The sequence below is a fragment of the Musca vetustissima genome, unplaced genomic scaffold (assembly GCF_032173495.1).
Source record: "Musca vetustissima isolate MV318-11 ecotype Yass unplaced genomic scaffold, APGP_CSIRO_Mvet_v1 utg1266, whole genome shotgun sequence".
Taxonomy (NCBI): Eukaryota; Metazoa; Arthropoda; class Insecta; order Diptera; family Muscidae; genus Musca; species Musca vetustissima.
This window is the reverse complement of record NW_026882875.1, coordinates 357,670-377,793: the sequence shown is the minus strand read 5'-3', so window position 1 is coordinate 377,793 and position 20,124 is coordinate 357,670. Positions and strand designations below refer to the sequence as shown.

The 20,124-nt window shown below is 34.0% G+C and overlaps 1 protein-coding gene across 1 annotated transcript in view; it reads right to left on the bottom strand.

Moving 5' to 3' along the window:
• LOC133329561 (FH1/FH2 domain-containing protein 3) overlaps positions 1–20,124 on the bottom strand; it is a 76,628-nt gene that overhangs the window by 32,429 nt on the left and 24,075 nt on the right. Inside the window, exon 3 of the mRNA XM_061538038.1 lies at positions 7,741–7,799. Coding sequence (XP_061394022.1) covers positions 7,741–7,799 — 59 coding nt within the window. The remainder of the gene's footprint in view (positions 1–7,740; positions 7,800–20,124) is intronic.

Here is a 20,124-nt window from a genome sequence, read left to right as displayed (position 1 = left end):
TATATTATATTATATTAAAATTTTGATTTTAGCCCACTTGTGATCAGGGTTATATGTTGCTTAACAAAATTCTGTATGAAATGATAAAATTTTACGAGAGAGTACCTGTAGTTAATACATAATTTTCCAATTAATGTCAGTATTTCATTTAAATAATGTAAAAATTTGCATTGATGAAGAACATTGATTACATTAATGAAAGTTTTATTTCATTAATGTTTAAATTTCAGTGCAATCATGAAAATTGTTAATTTCATTAATGCAAGTTTTTTATTTCATTAATGAATATTTTTCACCACATTAATGTATGTTTTTCATAACATCAATGAAAAAGTCGCATTGCATTCATTAACGTTTTTCAATGCATTAATGAAGAATATGTATTCCATTTATGTAAGTTTGTCATTTTATTAATGTAGACATTTCATTGCATTAATTAATGTTTTTCATAGCATTGATGAAGAAGTTTCATTGCATTAATGAATGAGTTTCACTGCATCAATGAAGACGTTTCATTCAAGGAACTAAATGAAAAATTTTCATTAATTTAATGACAAATTCAAAATGCTTGACAAATTTAATTGATAGAACGTAATGCATTTTATTAATGAAGAGTTTTTATTGTATTAATGAATGTTTTTCATAACATCAACGTAAATGTTTCATTGCATTCATGACCGTTATTCATTGCATCCATGAACGTTTTTCACTCCATTAATGAAGAAGATGAATTTCATAAATATAAGTTTTTCATTTTATTAATGTAGAAGTTTCATTGCGTTAATTAATTTGTTTCACTGCATCAATGAAGAAGTTTCAATGTTTTAATGAATCATTTCGTTAATTTTACATGAATGAAAGTTAATGAAACTTTTTTTATTAAATCAATCACAAATTCAAAATCCATGACAAATTTCATTGATGGAATCATTTCGTCAATTTCATATTAATGAAACTTTTTTCATTAATTCAATGACAAAATCCATGACAAATTTCAATATAAACGTCTAACCCAATTTTAGGTATTTTGAAAGTCCCAGCCGCTTCTTTTAAACTATGTGAATGTAATTTGCTATGTATTTCGTCCACCATAATGTGGAGAATATATTTAATTTGTCATTCCGTTCGCAACACATTGAAATAATCGTAGGAGATCCCATAAATTATGTAAATTCTTGATCAATATAGAATTCTATGTCGATTTAGCCATGTCCGTCTGTCTGTTGAAATCATGATAGTGATCGCAATATTTAAGATAGAGCTCTGAAATTTTGCACAAACATTGCTAGGACTTCTAGAATGCTTGTTATTGCAAATGGGATATATTGGTTGGAATAGCTCCCAATCAAGGGTACCCCCGATATTCAGTATTTATGGGATTTTTGACATGTTTCGTTGTTATTTAGTATTTTGAGTACTTATTATTGTATATCGAATGTCCCTACCAACAGTTATCAATATTTGCCGTAGCACCGGAGAACCTCCATATAATGGTACTCCGCTATTATTTGGTCTTTTTCGGATTTTGGGCTCGTTTTTCAACCGAAGTGGCTGTAATTTTTTTATGTTGGGTTCTAATTGGATAGTAAATCTCCCTATCGACACTATATACACAAAATATATACCGCCAACGTTGGTGCAACGCAATGGAAAAAATCTCCAATCCTGTCAGAATGCAACAGGGTATCTCCTCATGACTCCAATATACCACATACATGAGAATACGAAAATCCTTCCTGTGCGTCAACACACCAAGATGTCGATGCAATATCTTTTTGGATGTTATAGAAGCAGCCTTTTAAACCTCCTCTTAGGAATGTAATGAAGGATCTTCAACATGTGGAGAGAGAGAGGTGCTGCGGTACAAAAGGGATCCTCTAGATCTACCGGACTAACAAGCAGGATTGAACTGTATTCACACGGATGCACAAAGGAGATCTGGATGGTGTAGCCGCGTCAATTCATATTGGGCACGAATTGATGACGTGGTAGACAATATCTGCCCGATATGTGGTAATGGTCCACATGACACGCTACACCCACTCAACTGCTCAGAGAGAGAGAGATGTGCGAGGTACAAAAGCGATATCTGGAGAGAGATCTGGATGGTGTAGCCGCCTCAATTCATATTGGGCACGAAAATCTGCCCGATATGTGGTAACGGTCCACATGACACACTACACCCATTTAACTGCCCAACCAAACCCAATCATCTAACTCCATCTTCACAGTGGATACAACCGGTAGAGGTCGCATCCTTTTTACTTCTACAATTTTGGTATTTGGCTGTTATTTCATATGTGGGATTCTCATTGGATGTCAAATCTAAAAAATACACCCCTTTGGTTTCATGTTTGGGCAACATAAGTTCGCTTACAAGACCATATATTTATCGTGAAATTTAGCATAAAGAATCGAGTAGTTCTTGACCTGTATTTGAGGTCTTGAATCGACGATGGGGGCAAATTTCTAATATAGGGTGTCCCGCTCCATTCTGAATGCCATCACTGATTTTCCAACCTAAGAGGAGGGGAGAATCAGTTAAGATTTTGATATAGCTCCAATATATATTGTCTTTTAGTTCCACCATAGTGCACCAAAGACACAATGGTTGTCCGATTGAGTTGAAATTTTGCATATTTTATTGAATTGGGCCTAGAATGACGAGTGTTATGTTGTGTTGAAGTCGGTTTCATTTTAATATACCTCACCTACCTATAACAAGATTTGATAAAATCGTTTCAGATGTACCTATACTTTTGTCCGATTCGTAATAGAACTTGTGTACCTTCGTGACTGTACTGAAGTAGAAAAATTTATATCCAATATAATCTTGAGACCCCTACAATAACTTCCAGAAAAATCCATTAATATCTGCACATGGGCTCATATGAAGATTTTTGTTAGAGAACATACATTGCATAACCATATTTCTTTTATTGGACTATAAATTTATGATCAATGATTTTGATACTAAACTAAATTTCATAAAAAAATAATATATTTCGATAAACATTAACCTTGATGTAGCTTTGAATGCATGTTTTCAGTTCATTTCGAAAAATATGGCATGAAAACAATTTATTGACTCTCCCTCCTCTTTGGCACATCAAAGACATAATTATCGACCTCATCATCATCATCGACGGCGTTGCAGTCGTCATTAGCATTTAACGGTGTTCAAGACTTTGATGATTTATTTTTGTTGTTGTTATTATTTTTTGCGAATACAACCGATTTAATGCAAGTCAAATCAATTCATTTGTTTAAATAATATTTTTTGTAGATAATTTTTATTATTTTGTATATTTATTTGTCTGGCTCTCTCCGTTTTTATTATGATATCACCGCGTTGCAAATGCTAATTCCATGTTATTTCAATAAACACCAAATGTTTATAGATATTTTGATAGTGATTAATAATTTATTTTATTTTTTGTTTTTGTTTTTTGATTTTCTAGAAGGCAATTAAAAAAATCAGAGGTCTTTAACGGCGAACGCGTAACTAAAAATGATTTCATTTGTAACGGTCATTGAATGCAGTCAATGGCGTCAAACAATTATTAGTCATTGAACGATAGGTGAAAATACATAGTTTTTAACCTTGAAGAATGCCGAAATGAGATGCAATTATATTGGAGGAAATCAACACTGTGCTCGGTAGGGGTGGAGACAATAAAATTTGCTTGCGAATATCGATTTGAAAATACATTTCATTGAAAAATATAAAATTTTCAAATATGGTATTGAAAGGTGTATGGTATTGTTTTCAAATTTCCAAAATTATGATTCTTTGGAAACGATTCTTTTTGTAATACGATGTCTGATCAAAAATAACACAACTATGTTGTCAGGGTATTATAGCTTTGTACAGTCCCAAAAGTTTGTAACGCCGCGAAATATTGGTCCTAGACCCACCTTTAAGTATACCGATTGTCATATCTCGACTAGCTGAGTCGATCTAGACATGTGTGTCCGTCCGTCCGTCTGTCCATTATAATTTGTAAACACGATACAGGCAACAGTTATGGACCAATCTTCACGAAATTTTACATGTAGGGTGGGTTATGACCAATGAAGACCCCTATTGTTTTTGGAAAAGATCGGTTAATATTTAGGGGATGAAATGGACCAAAAACTTTATTTTTGTATGATTTTCTGGTCGCTCCAGACGCCGCAATTATGGCCCATTTAGCGGGTCAAATGGACTTTAACTTTTGTGTGAAAAATTACAAAATTTGTATTCTATAGCGTATATATTTACCACTGAAGGACATATACCCGAGAAGTTGATAGTATGTCCGAGAGGAGTGGTTGACCTTTAAATTGATACCAATTATGTTGTCGTAGGTACTCGGATGCGGGAGTTACACTTAAATATTTACAAGTGCTTACGTATTCATATATTATTTAGTAACCTATTACCACACTGGAGGGCGGAAATATAGCGCTGACCGCTTTGAAATGTTCCATGAGGTTCCAGTTATGGTCAAGGACAACGCCTAAAATGTTAGGTGATGATCAGATAATAACTTCTCGGATGTAGTGGACCGAAAATTTAATTATTTGTACTTTTCGAGTCGAAAGCCGAACATCACAACACAAACCAAGGTGAAGGTAATCTGGACAAGTAATTAGAGGGGTGTACTGATTATAAGTAACATTTTCTGGCCTCTAGCCAGTCAAAAGTGTGCAAAGATCGCGAAATATTGCTCAATCTCAGAATATAGAACTACAAAATGTTAGATTTTCATGGAAGTTGTGTAGGGTATTGTATGGTCGGCCCCGTCCGACTATACTGCTCCGCTCACTGGTTTTTAAATTTCGTTAGTTAAGTAATTCGATTTCCGATTTGAGCCTCTAAAAACATTGTATTATAAATTTGATATTGATATTTTGAAAACTACAGTTGATATCGCGCATTTTAAATTCTTCGAGTGCAACAAATTTCAAATACAATTCACTAAATCGATACAATTTTCAAATATGAGATCGAAATGTAGGGTAAGTGCACCAATAGTCGGCACTTTAAGAATTTTCACTTTTTAAACGTTTCACCATTCCAAGTGCATATTTTCCACGATATTATATTTAGGTTCATCTGTTTCGAAATTTTGTTTACTCCCCGATGGAATACAAATTTGTTTAATTAATTTGTATTAAAGTAGATTAAATTAATAATTATGTAAAATAGTGTATTTGTGCCAATAGGCGGCACTTTTTCCAAATTGTCGGTATGTTATGTTCCAATAATCGGCAAAAATTATATATTTAATCGATTTTTCTGCTATTTGCAATAATAAATTATTGCAATGGAGCGTTTCCATCAGTGTCGTATTAAAATACTTACATAAAATAATTTTATTTATTAAAATATTACAATTATTAAACATGGTGCCGACTTCGGAAACCTTTTATGCAATTGTCGGCATGGCTAAATAAGGCATTTCAGAGATTAAAAGAATTAAAGATTAAAACCAAGTCTTCCATTATGTAAAACAACTCAAAACTTATTTTTTATAAGTTAATCGTTATTTAGAGAATTTATTTAATCTTTTTTTTTTTTTTTGCAATTTTGAGCCAAAATTATCGAAAAGGTGTCGACTTTAGAAAAAACATAAAAATGTTTCCTGAGGGTGACATCGATAAAAATAAAATAATTACCAATATTTTTTAATGATTTTAAATTCTAAAGTATTCTCCTCTATGTTCTTTACAATTACGAAGAAGATCCTTGTTAAAAATATTAAATTTGTATATAGTTACAAGTCTTTTTAAATCGACGTGCCAACTAATTTTTTCTTAGAAACACGAATTATCGCTAGTGTTGATAAACCTCATTGACAAAATGCCAAATTTTGGCTGAAAAAATGTACTTAGCTCGATGAAATTTTACACAGAGATAGGTTGCAGTATTATTGACGATTATTCAAGGTATTTTTCATATCTGGATATAGGATTTTTTAGTTATTTGAAGTTATATAAAACCGATGCTGACTATTGGTACATGTCGGAATTAGGTGCGTTTACCCTATAAAGTCAAAAACAAGTGAAAAAGCGTTAAGTTCGGCCGGGCCGAACTTTGGATACCCTCCACCATAGATATACTGACAGGTACTTGAAATGAAAATATAGGGAACATACCAAAAAATGGACCTATATCGACATTTCTACAATCCGATTATGTAAACAATAATTTTTAATAGAAAATTATACCCTCTGCCTTATGGCTAATTAGTGTGTATACACTTTCACACGGTGAAAATGTGCCTCATCGAAATATTGGTTCTAGATCCCATGTTTCTTGGGACCAAATCCGTTTCAGGAAAAATTTGATTTCATCCCATCTTATTATGTCTTCCAAACTTAGTTCAAGTCCGAATTTGGGGAATATCAGTCCATGCCTTCTGGTACCTTCCACACTGGGGCTACGGCTAAGCCTAAATGCGGGTTATAGTTCATTATCGAACCGTACGTTCTAGTTTTTTATCTCGAAATCCTTCGTAGGTGAAATGATTACAACAGAGTGTTAGAATCAAACTTAAAACGCGGAAAAATCAGATAATTATATTAATATAAAAAATGGGGTTATATGGGGACTACGCCTAAAAGGGGTTGGCTATTAATAATTTTTCAGTGATTTCGGTTGAAAAACGCGCTCAAGAACCTCCAAATGCCGAAATTTGGGGTACCTTTATATGGGGGCTACCAGAAAAAATGAACTTATATTTATAGTTTTTAGTGGAGATATTTGGTACCCAATAAGAACCCAATGTACCAAATTTCAGCGAATTCGGCTGAAAAACGCGCTCAAGAACCCCAAAATACCGAAAATTGGGTGTACCCTTATATGGGGGGCTACCAGAAAAAATGGACCTATATTCATAATTTTTTGTGGAGTGATTTGGAACATATTTAGAACTCAGAGTACTAAATTACAGCCAATTCGGTGGAAAATACGACCAAAACCCCCAAAATACTGAACATTAGGAGGTACCGTTATATGGGGGCTACTAGAAAAAGTGGGCCTATATTTATAATTTTTTGTGGCGACATTTAGTACCCAATAAGAACCCAATGTACCCAATTTCAGCGAATTCGGTTGAAAAACGCGCTCAAGAACCCCAAAATACCGAAAATTTGGGGGTACCTGCCTGCAGACAAAAGACAACCCTATGCAAATTTTCAGCACCCTATCTAAATTCCTTCGGAAGATAGCGTGATTACAACAGACGGACAGGCGGACGGACATGGCTAGATCGTCTTAGAATTTTACCCTGATGAAGAATATATATATATATATATATATATATATACTTTATAGGATCGGAAATGAATATTTCGGTGAGTTACAAACGGAATGACAAAATTAATATACCCTCCAACTATGGTGGAGGGTATAATAACCATTAATTTCAAATATTGTAAGTTAGGTAATTCGATTTCCAGTTTGATCCGCTAAAAACATTATAATAAAAAATTGATTTTGATATTTTGAAAACTTTAGTTGATATCGCGCATTTAAAATCCTTTAAGTGCAACAATTCCGCAATAGACCTCTTTTCCACATATTCTAATAACGTAAATATCTATAAAGGGTACAATTATTTCATCAATATTTTCCCATACTTCCAACAACAACAAAATAGCAATATATAATTGGATTTATTATCATTAATGTCATTATCATTATTCTCGTTGTTATTGTGTTTATTTTTATTGTTTATCGTAATTACTTACCAATAATCGCATGTACTCTAACACTCAACTGGGTGCGTACGACCAATGAATTTTTGCGACTAAAAAGAGAACAGAAAAAAGAAAGAAAATAACAAAAAAATTAAAATTACACAATAAAAGAATAGACAATAAAATCGCATTAAAATAGACAAAAAAGAAAAAGTAAACAAAAAAACAGCAGAGAAAAAAGAAAAAAAAACATTTCAATGTTAAAGATTTCAGAATGTAACTGAATAAAAAACGGCGGGTTCAATAATACCAATAACAACAAAATACGGTTGAATGGATCGATGAATAAATGGATGAAATGAACAAACGAACGAACGGCAAAGAGATGGTGGCAACAAAGTCATCACCATCATTATTTTTTACGTGTATTTTTATAATTCTATAGGTTCGATGGTTTTGATTTAATGTCTATTGATTCTGCTACACCTCAAATAACTACAGATTTGCAATGTTTGCCATTGTTATTAGTATTTTTCGCCCGCTTTGAGTTCAATGAACCATAATTTAAGAACAAATTGAAGATTTGCCATTTCATGATTACGACTGCCAGACATCAGTCCATGATTAAATGTTACCAATCACCTATCCACCTATCAATTGTTCGGAACAATAAGAAGCTTAAATGTTTTAATTTTGAACTTCAATGGTTAGGGTTAGCTTCTTTTGTATTTGAAACGCATTGAATTTATTTTCAGAAAAATACAAAGAAATTTCTATTGATATTGTTAATATAGATCAAGTTAATTAGTGGCAATATTAAAAAATATATAATTAGTTTTCCAAAGAAAAAAAAATTTACCATAGAAAATATATTCATTTAAATGGATTCTAGTGTTTTAAAAATAGTTAATAGCGGCCAATTTACTGTAATGTTAACACCCGCCAATGGGTTAACATAAAAATTCAGTTATATAATTATACCCTTCACAACTACAGTGGTGGTCACAGAATTAAAACATTTACTGTGGTAAAAATTTTTTGATCAGCCCTCGATTCGTTTGAAGTATTTTTGAAAATTTTTTAATTCAGAACACTTCGATATACTGCACTCAAGAGATTTAGTGTGAAAATGGAAAATTATTTCATGCAATTTTTCCATAAATAACGGTTTTTATGAAAATGCATCGACTTTGAAGTGGCCATATAATTAAAACATTGTGTGATTTTTTACTTGACTGCATTTTTTGAAAATATTTTTTAAAAAAGCTCTTTAATTTAGTTAAATTATGTAAACTAAGCACCGATAAAATCATTTACTGATAAAATTTTTTGAAAAAATCTGTAAAATCTATCAAAAATGCCAAAAATGTGTTCAGTACACCTTACATTCAGAAGACCCCTTTGTTTTTGGTAAAATAACCCTTATTATAGAAAATAAAGTTCCGAATGCACCAGAAATTGCTAGAATTAGTAGAAAACAATAAATAATTCTCAAAATAAATAAATATTTGAAATAGAAACTCAAAAAATTGGAATTAACCTAAAAGAACGATTCAATTTCGATAGCCTTTATTGAAGAAGGCCGGAATATTTTTGCAGTATTTGAGGAAATATCGATTGATATTGGCATTTATTATATCAAATCGATTGTTCGAGTAGTACAGAATATATTTTATCAAAAAATATACCAGTCACAACAGAAAGAACAGAGATCAACGCCTATGTCGACGAGAAAACGTTTCTGGTACACAGCAGCATGTTTGATGGTTCACTCTTGACCCTTAAAATCTATTGAACATGACAATATTTTTCCAAAATAATATTTTTTGAATAGAATAACGCCCATTTCATCTATTTTAGCCTAAAAGAAAGAAAAATTTTACAATTTGACAAATATATAAAGTCTTGAGTTGAGCATCGAAAATGCTGCTGTGTGGCAGAAACTTTTACTCGTCAACATAGGCGTTAATCTCTGTTCTTTCTGTTGTGACTGGTATATTTTTTGATAAAATATATTCTGTACTACTCGAACAATCGATTTGATATAATAAATGCCAATATCAATCGATATTTCCTCGCATACTGCAAAAATATTCCGGCCTTCTTCAATAAAGGCTATCGAAATTGAATCGTTCTTTTAGGTTAATTCCAATTTTTTGAGTTTCTATTTCAAATATTTATTTATTTTGAGAATTATTTATTGTTTTCTACTAATTCTAGCAATTTCTGGTGCATTCGGAACTTTATTTTCTATAATAAGGGTTATTTTCTGAATGTAAGGTGTACTGAACACATTTTTGGCATTTTTGATAGATTTTACAGATTTTTTCAAAAAATTTTATCAGTAAATGATTTTATTGGTGCTTAGTTTACATAATTTAACTAAATTAAAGAGCTTTTTTAAAAAATTTTCAAAAAATGCAGTCAAGTAAAAAATCACACAATGTTTTAATTATATGGCCACTTCAAAGTCGATTCATTTTCATAAAAACCGTTATTTATGGAAAAATTGCATGAAATAATTTTCCATTTTCACACTAAATCTCTTGAGTGAAGTATATCGAAGTGTTCTGAATTAAAAAATTTTCAAAAATACTTCAAACTAATCGAGGGCTGATCAAAAAATTTTTACCACAGTAAATGTTTTAATTCTGTGACCACCACTGTATGTTATCAGGGTATTATAGCTGTGTGCAGCCCCAAGAGTTTGTAACGCCGCGAAATATTGGTCCTAGACCCACATTTTTGTATACCGATCATATCTCGACTAGCTGAGTCGATCTAGACATGTGTATCTGTCCGTCCGTCTGTCCATTATACTTTGTAAACACGATACAGGCCACAGTTATGGACCAATCTTCACCAAATTTTTCATGTAGGATGGGTTCTGGCCAATGAAGACCCCTATTGTTTTTGGTAAATTTTACATGGAGAAGGGGATCGGGCCAAAGCATAAGCTTGCCAATTTTTTATAAAGATCGGTTAAATGGACCCTGACTTTTATGTGAAAAATTCCAAATTTGTATTCTATGGTGTATGTATTTACACCTGAAGGACATAGACCCGAGAAGTTGACAGATCGACCTTTAAATTGATACCAATTATATTGTCGTATGTAGTCGGTTGTGGGAGTTAAACTTAAATATTTATATGTGGCCACGTCCGAATATACTGCTCCGCTCACTGGTTATATATAAAATTTAAGTTTCACGAAAACCCACAGATTTTGTAGACTTCTTCCAAATGCAGTAAATCATACTATTCGGGAGTCCTGAAGACCAGGATAGAAAAAGTTAATTGAGAATGGGCAGGAATCTGAGAATAGAAAGATTACATATCTGCCTCTGGTATAAACCAGCATTATTGACTTCGGTCAAAAATTAGCAAAATGGCGGACCTAGGAAAAATGTTTTTTTTTTTTTTTTTGGGAAATCGCCTATTTTCGGACAAAACCCAAGCTGGAAAATATAGAAGATCTTGGCCGTTTACATTTTCCTAGTTCATACGATAGCTATGTAGCTTCAGAATAATATGGTAAAATTTGTAACCGATTGGTTTATTAGTTTGTGAGTTATCGTGCCCGTCATTCATCTTTTTCTCTTGAAATTAAAAAAGGCGTATCGTGGCCCCTCTTTCATCTTAATTGTGACATTGACATCACCGCGGTGTCACCCGATTTGTGTCGCGAGTTCACCACACACGCAAAACCCACGCTACTGCGAAAAAAGAAAACCAAACTCCAATAATGTCGACGACCGCCGCAAACGTATAAAGGACCACGATCTGAGAATCTGCATTTGGAATGTGTGCAGTCGCAGTATTCGCTTTGGCGGACTCTAGAAGTACAAAGCTGATATTATTGCCTTACAGGAAATGCGATGGAAGTAAGTAAATCAGATGATTACGCACTGTATTATAGCTGGAACGAGACATGAATTTGGCTGCTGATTTATGGTTAACAGGAGAATAAAAGACCTGCTCTCTAGATTCACCCTAGTATATGAGTCGGTTGCTACAATCCGTATAAAAAAGAAATTCTATTATAGTTAATAGCACCAGATTCAGGCACCTCGATATAAGCAAGGCCACCTGGATTTCTCCTGATCAATCAATGAGAAATCAAACTGATCATGTTGTGATAGACGGAAGGCATTTATCCATCGATCAAGGCATATAAAAGCGACTGACTATTTCAGATCATGGTCTTTCAAATTGGAAGAGTTGCGCACAGGACCGGTGCGCCTGGAAATCTTTTTAAAGCTCAACTAATGGAACAAAAGTTCTGTCAAAAGGTCCACTTTTTGAATAGATTCTATATAAGGGTGCTACATAATTTCCTAAATTTAAAGGCTATATAAACGTTTTCCCACCACTGTGGTTTTAATTTAATACTACACGTTCTTCTGAAGGTATAAGCCGCATTTCATCATTGAAGTGGCATTCCGGGTTTGAAGGAAAATTTTTCATACAAGATGATCCTTTAAGGTTGTAAATGAAATATATTTTGCCAAATTCAAAATTCCTATTGGGGTTGATTGGGGATTTTTTGAAAATTATTTTTGTGAAGTATTTGGCATATATATATATATATATATATAACTGGTAGAATTGAAAATATACCAATAAAATATTGATTTCTCGACTTTGAGGACCCCACCTAAAATCTTTTGTATAAAGTATAATAGGGACGCTAACAAAATAATGATTACGCCCTATGTCCGAACTTTGACCTATGGTGAATTTTTCCTTCTGGTGTTTTCATATACTTACTAATGTCTTTCATCCCCAATAGGAATTCTTCACCCCCTCAGACCATGGCCTCAATTTTATCGCTCAATGTAATATATCGGGTTCATGTTCATTATGACCTAATGCGTTCAATGCACAGCATATAGTAGTCAGTAAAATAAGTTACGCTATTTTTTTTAACAACAGAGTCACTCCATCAATTTATTTGTTTCTATAATCGATTAATTCACAAATAATTGTGATTCTTAAATGACAGATGTAAAATGTCCCCACAAATTTTTCTGCAACATTGTAATTCCTAAACACCACATCGAAGATCTCTCATTGGTACCATTTCAATGAAATTTTTCAACTTTTATAAAATATTTTCGCAACATTGTATTGCATGGATCGGATGTAAGTACTCACGTACACATGTAATGCCTGTCACCTTTTAACCAAAACCATTAATTTACATTTAGCTTTTAACTGCAGATTTAAATAGAATGTTAATTTATCTGTGGACCAACAAAAAGGAGAACCCTTTGCTCCAAACTGTCATTGATTGAGACAAGAAGGAAGGAAAGAAAGAAACCCGTGTAATGGGATTAAGACAGGGCAGCATCAGTTACGATGCAATGACTTTTTAGAGCGAATTGTAGATTCAAATATAAGAGAAAAAAATAAAACAAATAATATGTAAATCCTGAAAGTACGTGTTCCTGTCTATTCATTGGGCAATAAAATGAAATAAAATATTTTAATTTTTCCTTTCCGTTTTTTTTTTTGGTTTTTTTCGAAAGGGCTTTTGTGGTGGACAGCATTTTCTGTACATACGAGGTGCATACACAGTTATTGCATATTTCATGACATCACGTTTCAGTTTACATTTTTTTTGAGTTGCTCCTGCTGCAACAATGTATAACTTTAATTTAGATTTGCCTTGGATGTAAAAGTGGAGAAAAAGAACAACTACAACACCATCTCGCATGCGTTTAATAAAGGAATGAGATTTACCTGCAATAATAAATGGGTATTGGGAGATTCTACTATAAAACTACCACTCAGATTATTTTGTAGTCTGTTTTGTTTTTTTTCTTTTAGATTTTTTATAAATAATTTGCAGATGGTCACATTGAACAAAACTGACAGCTGTAGAAAAAAAGATATCCGACAATAACAACAAAAACGAATCAGCTTAAATGCAAATTAAACAACATTATGCGCATACAAAGTGACCAAATGAACGAATGATTGAGCGAATGAAGATTATGCACAAGGCGCATGTGTACGAGGTCGGTTGGGGGAACTGTTGGGATTGTATTCGTATGGAATTGAAATGGAAGGTATTATGCTCTACATTTTGCATTTTCCATTAGATGTTCTCATAAGGCAGAATACATTCTCGGAAAATCTATACTAATAAATAAGTAAAGTGATTGACTGACTTAACGGTTCATCAACGCTCAGACGAAACGTATGAAGCTAGAATTTTGAAATTTGGTGTGAGGGTCACTCTTAGTTCAGTTAGTTCTTAGTTCAGATAAGGCTGGGTTTTTGGAAATTCCTACTAGAACGGCACGAAAAGTACTAAAGGTTTTACCATTTGTATTTGGTGAACCGGTAGAGCTAGAACTCTTATATTTGAAATGAGGTCTACTGACGGAGTGTAGAATAGATGTAACAAAGGGTTTTTTGGACATTCGAATTATAAGTATCCGAAAAGTAAGTAAATCTTGAAATTTGGAAATCAAATTAAGGTTGAGAAATATGGTCGATATAAGCAAGTGATTTTGAAAGTACTAAACTGTACTACATTTGGTACAATTTGAATTTGGAGGAACGGATGAACTGGATTCCTGAAATTTGAAATAATCAATACCGTCGGAGTGTATGATCGGGATATGTAGGTACTTTTAGAAATGTGTACATATACGTACGAAAGGTACTAGTACTACTAGGGTCACTGTTAAGGTGTAGGATTGGGATATGTAGGAAGTTTTAGAAAGTTGTGCTAATGTGTACTAATTGGTACCAAACGCGGATTTAGGTAAACGGATTGAGCTGGAATTTTTAAATTTGTAGTTATGTTTAAGGTTGGGGTGTAGGATTGGGCTACGTAGGAAATATTGTAAATTCATACTTATGTGTACCAAATTAAAACCAACGAAGTAACAATTTACAGACAAAAAATTTCGAAAAAAAAACATCCAGAAAGATAAATTTTAATTTCTGGACAAGCCGAAAAATCGGAGCCCTCTAATTTGTAGCGTTAAACGTATTCGATTCCACTGTTCCAATTCCAGGGGAACCCTTCAAATCGAAGACATCTTCGCATATTCGATTTCACAATCCAATGAAACCAAAAATATGCACCTATAAATTTATGGTGATTTCGCTGAGATCTTTTGGAGGTAGAACTTCAAAGAAAATCTTGCCGACAAACATATAATGTCCGTTTCATAATGTAGGATTCTTCAACCATTTCTCAGCCCATGAGAAAAAGAATGAACTCTGAAGAGGAAAATACTTCCACACAGACGACATTGACTAACCTGCTGCGAAGATATCGAAGTTATCCAACGCTCTCTTCGATAGCGGCAGGTAGGGAGAGTGGACATGTTAGAGAACTTCGCAGAAAACAGACCCTAAACAGTATGATTACATATGATACCAGATGTTCTAAGTTTAGCGACAAATTGATGGCAGGTTGATGGACCCTTCAGGGCCTATTTCTTTTAGATGAAATTGAATAGCAAAAAATACTAAAGAGAATCGATGTAGATTTCCACAAGAGTGTCGAAAGTTGCCCCTAGTGCGAAAATCTCTCAAAAAACCGACCCATAGCAGGTTGACTGGAGTCAAGACATATCATCCCGTATGTTCTTTTAGATGAAATTGAATAGCAAAAAATACTAAAGAGAATCGATGTAGATTTCCACAAGAGTGTCGAAAGTTGCCCCTAGTGCGAAAATCTCTCAAAAAACCGACCCATAGCAGGTTGACTGGAGTCAAGACATATCATCCCGTATGTTCTAAGAGAAGTGGAAAATAGTAAACTTTCCACCATAAAAGAGTAAACTGAGTAAAAATATCCTACATATGATCTCGGTTCATTCAAGATTAGAGATCAATTGGGTGCTGGTCTATGGACTCTTTAAAGCATATTTAGATTATATCGAAGAGCAAAAATCCACTGCAAAGAAGCCAACATACGGTCCATTCAAACTACAATTAAAGTGAGTAGATGACCACTAGAGTGATAAAAGATTCCCCTAGTGAAAAAACTTCGCAAAAAAACTCTCCTCCATCCCAAATTCGTATACACTGTGTGATTTCCGAACATCTATTATAGGCTACCTTATCCCATAATATAATGTGACAGAAAACGTCAGATAATTATTCATCATAAAGTTGGGCTGTTATTGGTACTTACCAAATCGGGGACATATTTTGCAGCTGAATGCAGACAGAGAGGGTAAACGCTTATTCAGGGACAAAGAAGGAGTAATGACTCTTTGATGTAATTTCTTAAAAATAGGTCACAGTTTCGCGAAAACCTCTTCTTTGGACAAAAAGATCTTCCCAGAGTGCAGGAAGACGTTAGGACGTCTGAATAAGAAGTTTAAATCCCGATGAATAAGATTTTTGCCATATAATGCTCATGGTGCACTATATTGCTTTTGTGAATGAGAAGCTCCTTTTATTTAAACGCTATAGTTTCCCGGAAATTAAGTTTTTCAAAGTATCCAATAATGCTATAGAATTTTTGCTCTTAATAGTTCATCGAAGACGAAATTCGGATTTATTGTGATTTCAAATCATTGAGCTTTTTGGACAAAAATAAGATCGCGGGGTAACCACATTAAATAGAGCGTTGTCGTGTCCAAATATTGGTAAATGGTATGAGTACATGCATAGAGATCTCCGGTCTATGAAATACCTGTGAAGCGATTCTCTGTCTACAGAACCGTCAATATTCCTGCTATTTATATTCATTGAGTACAGAAACTTTTACACTGGCATATTTCCCTGCCCTCGTATATGTTAACTTATAAGTAACTTTACTATTGCAGCTCACTCACATCGCATAGAGACGATGTGATGCTTAACATTTGTCGTTGGTTTAGGGTGAGCTATTTTGCAGCGGCTGGTCGGCCAGTCATGCCTTTAGCATAAAAATTGATATGAAAATATTTCATTGCCAAACGGTCATTAAATACCACTGAAATCGAATCGAAACCTTTTTAAACATTACAACAAATAAAAAACATTCTCTTTTTTTTGTCGGTTTCGCCAAATGAGATGAACCAGCCAACAAAGAAAACACAGCAGAAGAAAAGACAAATAAAGCCGCCAATTGCTGGCTGGCATGGTATCCCGTAAATTTTCTTTTCAGCCATCCAGCCAGCAAACGGTGGGTTTATTGCAGCTTCAATTTCATGTTGCAGGCAAAACTCACATGCACACACTCACACTTGAACATTTTAACAAATTAGCCAACCGACAATAATCGTTAATAAATTATCAAGTGAAAGGCATTTTGCAACTTGTTACTTTTCTTTACGACAGACGTCTAAGCGACCGGACAAATGATACCATGAATTTGGTCGCGGCGGCCACTGGTAGTCTGTCTGGATGGATGGACGGACGGATGAAACCAAAAATAACTCCCACATAAACGAAGGCCACCAAAATACCAGCCGCAGCAACAACTGAAAAGTTGGCGGTGTCCAGATGTCCACTGCAACGGGAGAAAATAACTTCGAAAAACAACGGACACTATCTGCGCATGCTCAACTCCAGCTGTCCGTCCATGTTGATGAGATGATGGTGTTTAAGAGTTTTATTTTTGGAACTGGCATCAGTGAAACAAACAGGAAGCATAGCCAGTGAATGGTATGGCATATCGAAAACAACATTTTCATTTTTGTGTTTTGGTTTTTTCCTCCTGGGTTTTCAAGTTTTTTTCTTTTTTGGAACGAATGTGGTGTAAGGTTGTGGTGGGTTTTTGTAGTTGTTGCTGTTTATTCATTTTTTTGTTTCGTTGGCCCAGAAACCCAGTGAAATTTTGTCCACATATCTTTATTGATGTGGTTGTTGTTGCGCTAAATGTAGTGCCTACATCAAAATTGTCAACCTACAAACGTCATTGCAATACGGCATCCATACATTTTGTTTTTGCCGTTCGACATGGGTCTCAATATCACTGTTAAATGTTTGATAATGATGTTGATGGTTTTAAATCAGAGATGCCAAAATGAAAGGAGTTTGATTGTGAAATTCATGCAAAAGGGAAAACGTTTTTTCGTAGTGCATCCATTATTGAGAATTGGTCCAGATTTTTATATAGTCACCATTTTCGTCATATTTCTCACAATTGAACCGTAAATTTTAAAATTAAAAAAACCAAACTTCCGTAAAATTTATCTATAACTTCGAAACAATTTCGGACGTAGCGAATAGTCTGACTCTTTAATGTGGGAAATGTTATTAGAGCCTACACGGGCTGAAGTTTATGTCAAATATGGAGAGAGGGCATGGAAAGTGAGTCGGCAAATATTGGCTCGTTTAATTTCCTATTTCCTTCAATGAAACACTAAATTGTAAAAAAATAAATCCGGTAAAACTTCTCCATAAGTTCGAGAAGGAGGTCTCATATAATTGACCTTAATAAAGGCCCGGACTGCACTCTTTAATGTAAGACAAGTTATTAGAGTCTTGTAGTGCTGTAATTGATACCCGCAAGGTATTTTGAAACAAACTGCAACCACTTATATGGAGGACAGGGCAAGAGAAGTGAACCAATCATGTATTGGAAAAGAAATGCAACTATCACAGAAGACAAGGGACGACCAAAAAGGTATTTTGAAATTAGCATTTATAATTACCCGAGTTTAACGTTGATATTTAGGTCTTATTCCGAACAAACCCCAACAATCGACTGACAAGATATTGACACCTTCACCTTGGGATTCGCATGAAATACTTTCTGTAACTATTTCGAAATTCAAAGGCGCATTAACAATATTTTTAATGTTTTTCTATGTATTCTCAAGCCAATTTTAGAAATACTTTTTTGTCCACTTCGATGGAGACAACTCCAAAATATAATTTACGCATAAACAGCATCTGTTGGCGACGAAATCCATTTCTTATGTGCAGGAATAGGAATGAGTGATTGTGCACCAAATCAGGGTTAAACGGCGGATGACAGATCAATACCGATCGTGATACCTCGATTAGCTGCGTCCACCTAGACATGTATGTCCGCCCATTCGTTCGTCTGTCTATTATAATTTGTAAAAACGCTACAGGCCACAATTATGAACCAATCGTCACGAAATTATAGTATGACCGATTCTGGCCAATGATTTGGTAATGAAAATTAAATGGACCAACAAATTTATTTTTGTCTGGTCGCTCCAGAGGTCGCAGTTATTACCCGAACATCACGAAATTATGCAAGGGGATGGGAATATTCCCAAAGAATTAGCATGACTTTGATATCAATTATATTGGTGTATGTCCTCTGATGTAGGAGTTATATGTAAATATTACAGGGGTGTACCTAGTCTGATATTGTTTAGTATTACTGTTACCACAATAGAGGGCGGAAATATAGCTCTGATGACATTTTGTATTACGGTTCCGATTATGATCAAGATCGACGCCGGAGATGGAATGGGCCGAAAACTTTATTTTTATCTGGTTTTCTAGTCGCACTAGACGCGACAATTATCAGCCGAACATTAGAAATTTTCTACAGGGAAGGTGATCTGGCCATCTAATTCGAATGACTTCATGATAATGAACGGTTGATATTTAGCGATTCAAATGAATTTTTTTACACCGAGAAAACATCAACTCGGCCAAAATAGTGCAAATTAGGGATTAATAAATCGACTTTTGATCTTTGAAGAAATCACAAAGTCGACTTTTTAATGTCGACTTTTGAATTTCTTCATAAATACGTGGTTTATCATCACAAAGTCCAAATTGCCCAGAAATTACACATTGCAGAACTTTATTTTATCTGTAAACAAAAATCAACGTTTTGGTGGATTTTGAATTAGTCGATTTTGAGCAGGTTTGATAAAATCCAAAGATCGAAAAGTCGTCGTTTTAGTCAAATGCAAAAATCGAAAAGTTGACTTTTGTGGTCGACTACGTATCCCTAGTGCAAATATTGTGAAATATTACCCAAGCTCGGAATATAGATCCGCAGAAACGTAGAGATGGATAGTAGTTGTGTAGGGTATCATATTGTCCGTCCCGTCCGCTCACTGTCAAAACAATGCCAAAATTTGATCAAAGTGCTTGAACCCGAAAGGTAAAATTACAACTATTTCGGTGGGATAATTCGGCTAAATCCTTCAAAATACCAAAACCTGAAGCTGTATTGAAAACGTTTTGAGAAGAAGTTTTATTCATCAATAACCTGGAATGCCATTTCACATATATCTTCGAATATATCTTGAGAATTTTCGCATATATATTTTCACCCACGATGAAGCCAGAATGTGAAATTACAGCTACTCCGATTGGAAAATTTCGTCTGAAACCTTCAAAGTATATAAAACAAATCGTGTGCCGTTATCGCAATTAAAGCAGAGGAATATAAATAGATCGACATCGAGTCGTATTCATATTCGGTTAATATTTCGAGGTGCAATGTGTGTATAATAAACAAAAAAAATGTTTTTC